Source organism: Halichoerus grypus, chromosome 3 (genome assembly GCF_964656455.1).
Source record: "Halichoerus grypus chromosome 3, mHalGry1.hap1.1, whole genome shotgun sequence".
NCBI lineage: Eukaryota > Metazoa > Chordata > Mammalia > Carnivora > Phocidae > Halichoerus > Halichoerus grypus.
Window position 1 is genome coordinate 154856377 of NC_135714.1, and position 12476 is coordinate 154868852.

The 12476-nt window shown below is 40.3% G+C and overlaps 1 protein-coding gene across 13 annotated transcripts in view; it reads left to right on the plus strand.

Moving 5' to 3' along the window:
- The window catches only part of FBXO16 (F-box protein 16), an 82432-nt gene that overhangs the window by 35740 nt on the left and 34216 nt on the right, over positions 1–12476 (plus strand). For 9 of the 13 annotated variants that reach the window (XM_078069472.1, XM_078069473.1, XM_078069474.1 and 6 more), the window contains 2 exons: positions 776–1008; positions 5373–5475. In XM_078069472.1, the coding sequence (XP_077925598.1) occupies positions 776–1008; positions 5373–5475 (336 nt within the window). Of the gene's footprint in view, positions 1–775; positions 1009–5372; positions 5476–5574; positions 7276–7333; positions 7358–10946; positions 11021–12476 lie in introns of those variants that run through there. The other 4 variants (XM_036100854.2, XM_036100860.2, XM_036100858.2 and 1 more) reach the window with 4 other exon arrangements.

Below are 12476 nucleotides of genomic sequence, written 5' to 3' on the forward strand. Positions count from 1 at the left end.
TTAATTATCACAAACAATTCAAGCAAACCAATTTACCACGCAAAGCTTCCCTAATCTCTTAAAGAACAAAAATTAAGCCTTTAATGGCTTCTCAACATACCATTACCGCTTCCCTTAGGTTACAACCACATAAAAACCTTATGAATTTCACACACAAAAATAGACTTTCCATTTGGGAAATTAAAGCAAAAGTATTCTTTGAGAGCAGTTAAGATTTTGATAACTGATAAAATCTACAGTCTACCTCTGTATGACTCAAAGTTGTCCCTACGTCCTACAGATAATTAAGCCTGGAGTACTATTTTTTGAAATGTGTACGTTTTTATGAGTCAATTAACTGCAATTGTGGAAAACTTACACAATGATGTGGTAGGCGTGGTGGCAGTCCAGGATAGAGAGGGTTAGTACAAGGACTTGAAGCAAAACAGTACTAGATTCACATTCTGACCCTCTGTCTTACCACTTAGGTAGTAGTGGGCAAGTTCATTGGCTTATTCCATCTTCAGTTTCCTCTTCTGTAAAATGGGGTAGTAACTATTACCTTTTAGAGTTATTATGAAGGTTAAATAAAATAATGCATGAAAACTTCCTGAGACAGTACTTGTCACATACAAGGACTCCTGGGGTGGTGGCTGCTATAATTGTCACCATGATCATTGCAGTCGTGATGATGATGATGATGATGATGATGATGGTGGTGGTGGTATGATGATGTTTTATTGTTGTAATTATTATGATGTTTTAAGAACAGAAATAATTAATTTTCTTCTTCCAGACACCTCCAAAAGATGGGTTTGCCGTTGCCAACGTTCAACCAGTTACAAGCAATTCTGCAGAGGAAAAGCAGTCCCCTGCATCAGCTTTCAGGTCCTCTTCCTCTTTGAGAAAGAAAACCCACCCAGGGGAGAAAGAGCTCCCACCCTGGAGATCTTCTGACAAGCATCCAACTGATATCATTCGCTTTAATTACCTGGACAACTGTGACCCCATTGAGCAAATCTGGCAAGGGTGAGAAATTCCATGCTCTTCTTTGTTAGAAACAATTTGCAGGCACTTAAGTATATGAAAAGAGGAAAAAAGCATTTCTTGTGAAATACAAATGCTTTTCAATACATAGAAGCAAAAAGTCATTGAAAAGTAAATGAACCATTATTGGTAAATTTACCCTGTTCATCAGGATTTGTTTGCATTTTGTAGCTATCATGATTTAACATTACAGCTTCTTTTAATATTTAATACTTCAAATTTCAATCTAGCACCATAGAGTTCATTCTGGTCTTTTCCTTCATATATGCACCTCCCTTCTCTGACAAGGAGAAACCTGGCTCTCATGTTTATTTATACAAATTATATATGTACATATAATATATAATCAAAACTATATATGTACATATATAACTTGTATAAAAATTGTATACTATATAATATAATATGCACATATATATAAACAGTATATATTTACTTACCAGTTCTGAAAGTAATCTCAAAATTGCTGACCCATTTCATTATTAAAACAAATCTGCAGGGATGCCTGCGTGGCTCAGTTGGTTCTGTGGCTGCCTTTGGCTCAGGTCCTGATCTCAGTGTCCTGGGATCGAACTCTACGTTGGGCTCCCTGCTCAGAGGGGAGTCTGCTTCTCCCTCTACCCCTCCCCCTTGCTTGTGTGTTTGTGTGTGTGTGCGCGCGCGCTCTCTCTCTCTTTCAAAAAATAAAATATTTTTTTAAAAAGATTATTTATTTATTTATTTATTTGAGAGAGAGAGAACACAGCAGGGAGGAGGGGCAGAGGGAGAGGGAGAGGCAGACTCCCCACTGAGCAGGGAGCCTGACGCGGGGCTCGATTCCAGGGATCATGACCTGAGCAAAAGACAGACACTTAACTGACTGAGCCATCCAGGCATCCCTCATTTATGACTTTAAAATATTGGGAATAACTTAAGTTTTCCTACATGGAGAGTATCTGTTAAATAAACTATGTATGGTGCATTCACACGACGGAGTATTAGGCAACTGTAAAAATGAGGACGAACTCTATGAACTGGTAAGGAGTGAAAGGGTAAGTTGTTAAGTGAGAAAAGCAGGTGTCAAGGGAGCACCTACAGCATGCCACCCATAGTACAGAAAGAAGAGAGAGTAAAAAAATATACATCTGGGTCTGTATACACATATGTACCTGTTAATCCACACATGTATGCGCATGTACAGGATAACGAGAAATAAAGGAAACAAATTTTGAAAGGTTTTAAAATGCTTTAATATATCTGCCATGTTTTCAGAATATATTTCAACAGATTAACATCAAGGCAGCCTAAGAGGGGGAGCCATACTGCGTGGGTTCAAATCCAGACTCCCACACTTCTAGTTTTGTGATCCTGGGGAGTTCCTTAACTTCTCTGTGCCTTGGTTTCTGCACCTGTAAAATGGCAATAATGGTAACACCTAGCTCACACGATCCCTGTGGGGTAATCCTCATGTATGTGACATGATTATGATAGTACCTGACATATAGTAAGTAAGCACTTCTTTTGTAGGATGGTTTCTTAAATTATATGATTTGGCTAATAAAAGAAAGGGTCATCCCAGAAAGTCTGATGACTTGGGGACATTGAGATTACATGTGTATCTCTGGGACTACTGGAGTCCCTTTGGAGGTGAGATGAGAGTGGTATCCCTCATTAGGCAAGACTCAAGCTCTTGGAGGGTGCAGACCATGCCTTACTCATTTTTATATCACAACTGACCAGCTTTGCAATACTCACTAACTGATTTTGAGAGAAGTGTAGCCTTTCAATTCATGAACTTTTTTTTTTTTAAAGATTTTATTTATTTATTTGACAGAGAGAGAGACAGTGAGAGAGGGAACACAAGCAGGGGGAGTGGGAGAGGGAGAAGCAGGCTTCCCACTGAGCAGGGGAGCCTGATGCGGGGCTTGATACCAGGACTCTGGGATCATGACCTGACCTGAGCCGAAGGCAGACGCTTAACAACTGAGCCACCCAGGCGCCCTGTGCTATTCTTTCAACTATTTTGTATGTTGAAACTTCTTAATTAAAAGTTGGGGGAAATTTTTACAAATGAAGCAATAACAAATATTTGGGAAAGCTGATCTTTTTAAATAAAATTTTTTATGGGGTGTCTGGTGACTCAGTTGGTTAAGCATTCTGACTCTTTATTTCGGTTTGGGTCATGGTCTCCGCATCGGGCTCTGGGCTCAGCATTGAGTCAGCTTAAGATTCTCTCTCTCCCCCTGCCCTTCCCCCTGCTCTCACTCACTCTCTTGCTTTCTCTGTCTCTCAAAATAAATAAAATCTTTAAACAAACAAATAAATAAATAAAGTTTTTATAGTGGAAATTCAAATATATAAGAGTAGAGAGAATACAACTGCTTGTAACCATCAGCTAGCATTAACGGTTTTGAACTCATTAACTTATCCCTCACCCACTCTGGCCTTCCCCCAAGTCACTTGGGAGACAAATATAAATGTCATGTTATTTCATTCATACATATTTCAGTCAATGCCTATCCTTAAAAGATAAACTCTTTCTAAGAATCATAGTATGATATATATCACATCTAAATCAATGGATGATTTCACAATATAATCAATCAAATATCAAGTCAGTTTTGAGGTATCTTTGAACATCTCATAAATGATATTTTTAAACATTTGGCTTATTTAATCAAGTTCCAAACAAGGTCAGGGCGGGTTGTATTTAGTCCATGTGTCACTTAAGTCTTTTTTGGATCTAGAGGTGCCTGGGTGGCTCAGTCGGTTGATCATCTGCCTTCCGCTCAGGTCATGATCTGGGGTCATGGGATGGAGTCCTGCATCAGGCTCCCTACTCAGTGTGGAGTCTGCTTCTCCCTCTCCCTCCTGCTGTGCTCTCTCTATCAAATAAATACATAAAATCTTTTTTAAAAAAGTATTTTTTGGATCTATAGGCCAAAGTCAAATATATAAAGCAAAGTGTATTTGGAGAATTCTAGCTTCTGCTCCTACCCCTCCAAACTGTTCTTTGTTCTTGATTGGGTCGCAATGTGAAGCCTACTCATAGGTAACCGTTTTTCAAGATGTTATGATATAGGCCTCTGTCCTTTTTTTTTTCCCCCTTGCCATTTGTTTGTTATAGAAATCAGGTCATTTATCCTGTAGAGCTTCTCACATTCTGAATTTTGCTGATTGCACTCCCAACATGCAGCCTAACATGTTCTCTGTCTCCTGTACTTGGCCATACTGGTGGTCCAATCCAGAGGCTTGAGTATATCAGATCATGTACTTCCATCACGAGGCACGTGATTTCTGGTTGTCTCCCTTTTTTGTGATGTTAGTGGCTATTGAGGACCATGGCCTAGATCCATCACTACAGGCAAACTTTTTTGGAGAACACCAGACAAAATACGTTAGGCTTTACAGGACATGTCTCTGTCGCAACTGCTCAACTCTGCCATTGTAGCCTGAAAATAGTCAAAGACAATAAGCAAACAATACGCATGACGATGTCCCAGTTTAGCTTTATTTACAAAGACAATTGGGCCAACTCGGCCTCTGGGCTATATAGTTTGCTGATCCCTACTTTATCCAACTATATATGATAGTTTTAGAAAATAAATACTAATACTAATTCAAACAATAGGATTACTAAAAACGGCTTAAGATTTCTTTGCCTGTGTTTTTGTCCTTAGGATAGATTCTACTAAGGATATTCAGACAAATTACTGTGTTTAAAATCCCATGAGGTAATCCCTCCATGTGTAGTAATACCACCAGCTTCAGAGACAAGATTGTTTCTTTCATTTTGTTCTTAGATTTTAGGGATTTTCTTCCTTTGTCTTATTTTATAATTTTGAGAAAAATTGAGCAGGTTCCAAAGTCAAATATATAAAGCAAAGTGTATTTGGAGAATTCTAGCTTCTGCTCCTACCCCTCCATACTGTTCTTTGTTCTTGATTGGGTCGCAATGTGAAGCCTACTCATAGGTAACCGTTTTTCAAGATGTTATGGTATAGTCCTATAGATGTTATGGTTGAGTCCTTAAGCAAATACACACATCCGTTTCTGAAATAAATGGTAGCACACAACACATACCATTTTATTCACCTTTCTTTTTTTCATATAACAATAATATCCTGGAGATCACCCCCCAGTTGGATGTAGTAATACCCAGCTTTCCTTTTTACAGCTCATAGTGCTCCACTGTGTGGATGGGCCGGAGTTGATTTAGCCAGTTCTCTAGTGATCTACATTTGGCTCATTTCCAGTTGAGTGAAAACAATCATTTAAAATCACAGGAACAACCAAGTCCAACAGACAAATAGCTATGCAAATTTAAAATGATTGTTTGTAATGTTCCAATGATTTCTAATTTACAGAAGGAGGAAAAGACATGAAATGAACCCAGATTTCAGTCGACAATCACATGATAAGAAAAATAAATTGCAGGACAGATCTAAGCTAAGGAAAGCACAGTCACTGGTAAGTATTGCTTATAAAAGCTTCTGCACCGTAACGTTTATGAAAATTGCTAGATCGCTAATCCTATTTGTGAAATGAAATTTTTTTTTTTTTAATCAGAATCATCAAGTGGTGGTTTAAATTCTGGTCTCTGACGGACAAGCTGTGTGACCTTGAAGGCAGCCTTTATTTTAAAAAAATTTTTTTTATTTAAGTATAGTTGACACACAGTGTTATGTTAATTTCAGGTGTACAACATCATGATTCCACATCTCTAGACATTATGCTGTGCTCACCACAAGTGTAGCTCCCATCTGTCACCACACAACACTATAATATCAGTGACTATATTCCCTATGCGCTACCTTTTATTCCCAGGAGACTCTAAGTCTCTATTTCCTCATCTGTTAAAAAAAACAACTGGATGAACTGAAGTGTATGAATCCGCTGTGAAAAGTATACAATATAAAGGGAACATTGTTATCAGGGGTGCTTTCTTCTGCTGTGAGTCTTTTGGGGCGGGGGGAGGATGGGCTATAGAAATGTCTTTATATAAATTACTTACCTATGGGGCACCTGGGTGGCTCGGTGGGTTGAGCGTCTGCCTTCTGCTCAGGTCATGATCCCGGGGTCCTGGCTCCCTGCTCAGCGGGGAGTCTGCTTCTCCCTCTCCCTCCCCCTGCTAGTGTTCTCTTTCTCTCTCACTCACTGTCTCTCTCAAATAAATAAATATCTCTAAAAAAAAGAAAAGAAATTACTTACCTATAGAGTGAAGTTTCCACTTACCTAAGAAAAGGTGTACTTTCCATAGCTTTCCTGCAACCAGTGGAGCATGATTATAAAAGTACATTTCAAGTAACTTCAGAAAAAATGAATGAGGAACTTTTCTTTCCCTAATTAAAAAATAGCTAATTGACTACCTAATAAAGTCAGTGATTGTGACTAGGGAGCGTTATTATTTCATAGCAGAGTTTCCCAAATTGTGGTTCTGTACCCCCAATGGATCCCTCTCAGCACATAGGAGAGTCTTTGGAGCAAAGTAGAAGGGAATAAGGGTGGAATAGAAAGTTTGTTTTAGTAGTAAAAATCTAGAAAGAAGCTGAGGATACACACTTAAGGAAAATTAATATAAAATGGATGTCAATTGGGAGAGGAATAAGTATTACTCATGAATAAATCACTTTTATAGCTCAGCTTTAAAGCTCTATTACTTTCTGTTTCAATGTATTTTCAAGTGTTACATTTCAAAAAAAAAAAGCTTTTTTAAAATGAGCTTTTTTAAAAATAGGGCAGTCTGTATTCTGAGGGGCCAATTTTGTTGGACTGGATGAGGCTTATCACAGACATATGTACAGATGCCCAAGGGAATGGAGAAGCTTAAAGCAGATCAATTGTCGGTGAAAACCATTAATTGAGAAAAATAACTTCATGAGGCTTATCACACAGGCCATTTAGGCATGCTTCTGCCTGGTTTCCCAGCCTCTTCTAGGCCAGGAGTAGCAGAGAAATCTGGGGGAGAGCTGGGAATTTAAAGGACGATAAAAGTTGATGGTTGATGTATGCTTACAAATTATCAGCCCAGTCAAACATTTCTCTGGCTGAAAACACAAAACAAAATCAAAGGCTAAACAGAAGCCTTCCCCAGGGGCTTTTGACATTAACCATCTGTCACACACTTAGAAGGGCTTGCTTAAGTTAAACAATTCATTATATTTCTAAACTTAAAAAGTTGTGCTCATTAAGGCTGGAAGGGAAACTGGGGCAAATTAAACAATGATGGAGAACAATGAAGCCATTAATAAAATGCAGTGTGCACTTGGATTGATCTACTTGTATTGTTTATGTAAATATACTAATTATCATCGCTGTTTATGCTTAGCGGTTTTGATCAGGAACATAAGGCATAATCGAACCCTCCAGAATTGTGCTAAGATCTTTCTGTTGGTAATGACGCCTGGGACAAGCCTGGCCGTGTTGGGCCTCGAGGCTGCGAGTGGCTCAGGCCCAGTCTTCATATGGTGCCAGTTTGCCCCCACCGTGGGCCACGCGGCTCAGAGGAAATAAGCAACCTCCTCAGAGATGCAAGGCGGTGGTGAAAACTCGGAAATGGTGGATGTGGGACCTGAGAGAAGAAGAAATGGGTTTTTAGGAAATGCAATGTGGGGACAGAAGGAGAGAAGGCAGTAAAACTCTGAGAATTGCCACTGTAGAGAGAGGGTGGTGGACACAGCCTGGTACAGTTGCAATGGAGAGAACCCTGTGTTCGTTTGATGGAAAGTTCTCACATTGTTTAGATAGCTGTACGCAGGAAGGTTTCAGGAGGAACTAGGGAAACAGGTGAGCAGGCAGAACTCAGGGGAACACATGATAGAGGTGAGGATAAGAAGGACAGACGGACAAAGCTGCCCAGAGGTACCTGAGACCTGAACACCGAGTATTCCTTGCCCCTGTAAGCAGAAAATATTTGGAGAAGGCAGAGCTTCATGAAATGGAAGGGTTGGAACAGAAAAAAGCATGGAGAAGTACAGAGACTATCCCTTGAGCCGTCTCCTTCTTCACTTTTTGCCTACCGTGACTTACAGCTTTCAAATATGAGCGACACCTCCAAAAAGAGAAACCTGCTTAGGGAAACAGTTTCGAAGCCAAACAGTGAGCTTGTGATGTTTTCTATTATTTAATAGGCTTGAGTTTTCAAGACCCACCCCTTAAAATTGTACCCGGTTGCCTCCAAAGGCTTTCAGTTCTAAAGCTGCCTCTTTACAACGGCTTCATTTACCCACCTTTGGTGGGAATCACTGATAGAATAAAGCCTAGATCTGATCACTAATGCTTTCCGATTTTGAAAACCGTTTATTAAAATCAGATAAATATCAAGAAATGTCTATTACACTTAGTTATGATAATAAAATTCCATACAGAACAAAGCAATTAAAAAATAGAAACACTACCACAGTATAGCAAGTACTACTATCTTAATCAAACTCAGGAATTTTCCCATCGTGTATAAAGACGTGGGAAAAAAATTGTTTTGTTTTTTTTTTAATATTAACAGCTGGACCTGCAATGCCTGTTTGGGAAGGGGAAGGAGGGAGCTGTCTCCTGGGGGGGGGGGGGGCGCTGGGGAAGCCTCCTTGATGAGCTTGTGAGGAGGGATGCCACCTTGAGCACTTGGATTCTATAGGCACCTGGACTTCAGAGGTGGGGAAAACCTGCTCTGCAGGAGATTAGAGGAAGTTTGTTGTTTCTGCTCCTGCGTAGGGTGGGGGGGTGGGAAGGAGAGAGAGAGCCAGCCAGGTGGAGAGAAGCTCAGACAGGTAGGGGAGCAGGGTCAGGATCCATTCTGATTGAATTTATTTGCTGTTGTTGGGATGTCAACCCCGCCTTCCATCTCTACAGTAAATTCTCAATTTACACATGAAAGCAAGATCTCAGAAGTCTAGAAGACCAGAAAAACAAAAGCTCCTGGGACCATTCACAAAATGGGTAGGCTTTGGACTTCCTGGGACATGGAGGTAGACTCAGACGACCCCAGCCCACATCTTGTTTCCTGTCATTTTTCCTTTTTTCTTTTTCCTACCAAGTATAAAAACCTGAAGTACCTTTTATCTCACATTCAACGTTTACTTGGAGACTAGAAGTCGTCACTTTCTAGGTTCTGATTTGGCCACGGATTTCAAAAAGCTTGCTGTTTCAGAGCATTCACCTAAATACAAGTAACACAAGCCTCGAATAGCCTTATTCTAATTGCTTTAGATAAGACCTTATCTTTTTCTGTGCTCTGCTATTCCAGCTTCTGCACTTACCTTCTTCAACACTTTCCAAGATAACTTGATTCTTAGTGTTCTGGTTTTTTAAATGCTTCTGCAAGCTTTCTCACCTTTTTCTTTTTTCCTTCTCTGAGTCCAAAGAGGTAAAGTGATACCTGATTCTTGTCATGGAAAGAACAATGGCTTAAGAATCAGGAAACCCAGAGTTCTGGCCTCTGCTCTATAGTTAACTAGCAGTCAGTCAGCCTGTGAGTTTTCATTTTCCCATTTATGAAATGAGAGTTTGGATTCCAACATCTTTAGAATCCATTCCAGGCTACAGTCTGGAGCTGTGGGACCCCGCAGTCCCCTACACGTCCTCTCCCTGCTCTCTTCTGATACCTGAGGGACACAGCTGCAGCTAAAGTGACTTTACGTAGAACGCCAGAAAGAATCCATCACACTCGTGAGTTCCTATGATCAACCAATCAAAACTGGTTTCTATCTCCTATCTTCTTGGAGCTTTAGAAAATACAGTTGATTCTAACAGAAGTGTTTACGAAACAAATGTATGTCGTGTTTTTCCTGTGGGCAGTCTTTAATAGATTTCTTTCAAATTCTGATGACTTCCCCAGGTATTTGTTTTCTAACGTCTATTTGGTTTGGATGTGCAGAACTAGAAATCTCTGTGGGAGATTTTTTAATCATTTAGCTCAAGCAGTGAAATTCCTGAGACTTCCATTTGGAATGCAGAGTAAGAAAGAACATGGACTTTGCCCTCCGACAGACTTGAGCTCTTTTAACGAAATGGTGTGACTTTGGATAAGTACTAAACCTTTCTGAGCCTCCATTTCTTCATCTGTAAAATGGGAATAATGGTAACTCCCTTGCAGGATTGTGATTTGGGCCATTTATTAACCCCTGGGAGGTTCTGTCTCCTTGTCTATGAAATGGAGTTAGGAATGACACTAACCTCACAGGGTTGGGAGGGGGGATGGAAAGCATTTAGGTTAGTGCCTGGCTCAAAGAAGCCTTTGGTAAATAGTAGCTAGTATGCGTAATAGCAGTAAGCAAGATCAAAATCCCACCAGATCAGCACCGGAGGCTGCAGGAGAGAGAGAAGGTAAGAAGCTGCAGAGGGAGGGGTCAGCCAGGCAGCCAGGGGGCCTTGGCAGGAGGCTCCAGCCTATGGAGTAAGCTTCTCCTTCCTGCTTTTACTTTTGCTTCCTCTCAGCTATTTTTATCTTTGTCTTTTCTTTCTCTCCTGGTTTCCACTATATGGAAAATGGTTGCATCCGTAGCTGTATATTGGAATGTGAACCACGTATTTTTTTTCCCCTGCGTGGTCTCTGTGCACTCTTGTGCCTGCACATAGTTCATGCATTCACTCCTCATCTTTGTTAGGTTTTTTATTCCACACTCAGGCTGGACAGTGAGCATGTGGTGAACTCAGTGCTGTGAATTCTGTGAGGTATGCACTCCACTGCTTGCTAATTACAATATTGGTTGGTGTTACTTTTTGATACCTAAGAGAAGAAAGGGCCTGCTTGCTAAGAATCCTGGGGGCAAAGTGAACTCTCAGGCAGGACCACTACTTAGTCTTTGCATTTATCCTTTGCCTCTAAGAGAGCATAGTTTTCTTGTTCTGTCTTGTTATCTCTTGTTGTATGATGCTATGCATAATAAATTACCCTGGCATTTCCAACAGGAGTGACTCGATCTGTTTCTCTCTTGCTGAATATTTAGATGGCGGCAAAATGGCTACCTGCTTTTAAGAGTTATATACAAAATATTTGACACAGATTGGCTTCTCTTTGGGATCTACCAGAAGAGAAGAACCGTGTTTGTGAGTTTTGTAATATTATTAGTTATATACATATTAGTTATGACAGATAGTTAATCACTGCTACTACTGGGGTTTTAAAAATATATATATGTGGGTCGCCTGGCTGGCTCAGTTGGTAGAGCATGTGAGTCTTGATCTCAGGGTTATGAGTTCAAGCCCTGCTTTGGGCCTAGGGCTTGCTTAATTAATTAATTAATTAATTAATTAATGGGTGTATGTATAACATTTAGTAATATAGTACTTCACACCAAACTACAGTAGAAGCCAATTTTCTAAGACATGGCTGTTTTTGCAATTCAAGTTCACTATCATTGCTAACAAATAACCATTCGAACTTTATGGCCTATGCACATTTTGCAACACATCCCTACGTTACTTCACTTGGGAGGCCGAATGGTGCCATTACATAGTCTTGGATTGAAATTTCCAAACCCTGCCTAGGGTTGCTTAGCCTTCCTCCACAGCTCACAGCTTGACTCCAAGGTTACTTAAAAGATAAACCAAGAGCAAAGATAGGCCTGTGGCTTCTTTAAAACTCTGTTGATGATTTTTCCCTAACACGTTCCCTCTGTGTCTCACGGAAGCAGAGTGAGCTAGGAGGAAAAGGGAACACCCCCTCCGTAGCATTGACCAAAGCAGTGTGACCACACAGGTGTGAGCAGCAATCTGGGATCTTAAGCAGAAACGAGGATAGCAGGGATCCTCCTCACAGAATTCCCAGATTGAAAAATCCAGGGAGCAGCTCCATCCTAGAGGTTAAGCAAACACTGAATGGGAGCCAGGATGAGTAGTCATCCGTTTTAGACTTTCTTCCCAGAAGGAAACCCCTCTAGGTGGGCACTCCTCAGAGCCTTTGTCCCCACCAGTGACCCTTACTTACTGCTCAGTCCCCATCCTATGCTGAGGCAATTTATAGGAATGAGTTGAAGCTGTGTTTATATGACTAAAACAAACACTTCTGATCTTATGATATTCAAACACAATATTCCATATTTATACATAATATTACCACATTACTCTTGAACTGAGTGTCCTAAAGTTGAGGGTAGATTTTTAAAAGGGGGAGGTGGGTAAGATCTCCTATAGAGTAAAGATTGTCACCTTCTTTACCTTTCTTTACCATATCACAGGCTTGAGAAGATTTAATGAAATAGTAAGTATCACCTGAGTGGCTCAGTTGGCTAAGCATTCAACTCTTGATCTCAGCTCAGGTCTTGGTCTCAGGGTTGTGAGTTCAAGCCCTGTGTTGGGCTCCACGCTGGGCATGGAGCCTACAAATAAATAAATAAATACATACATACATACATAAAATTTTAAAAATTAAAAAAATTTTTTTAAAGAAATAATGAATGTATGACACTTAGCACAATGCCCAGCAGTCAGATATTTGCAAGTGGTGGTGGTGGTATTTCTAGAAGAGTGATTGGCAC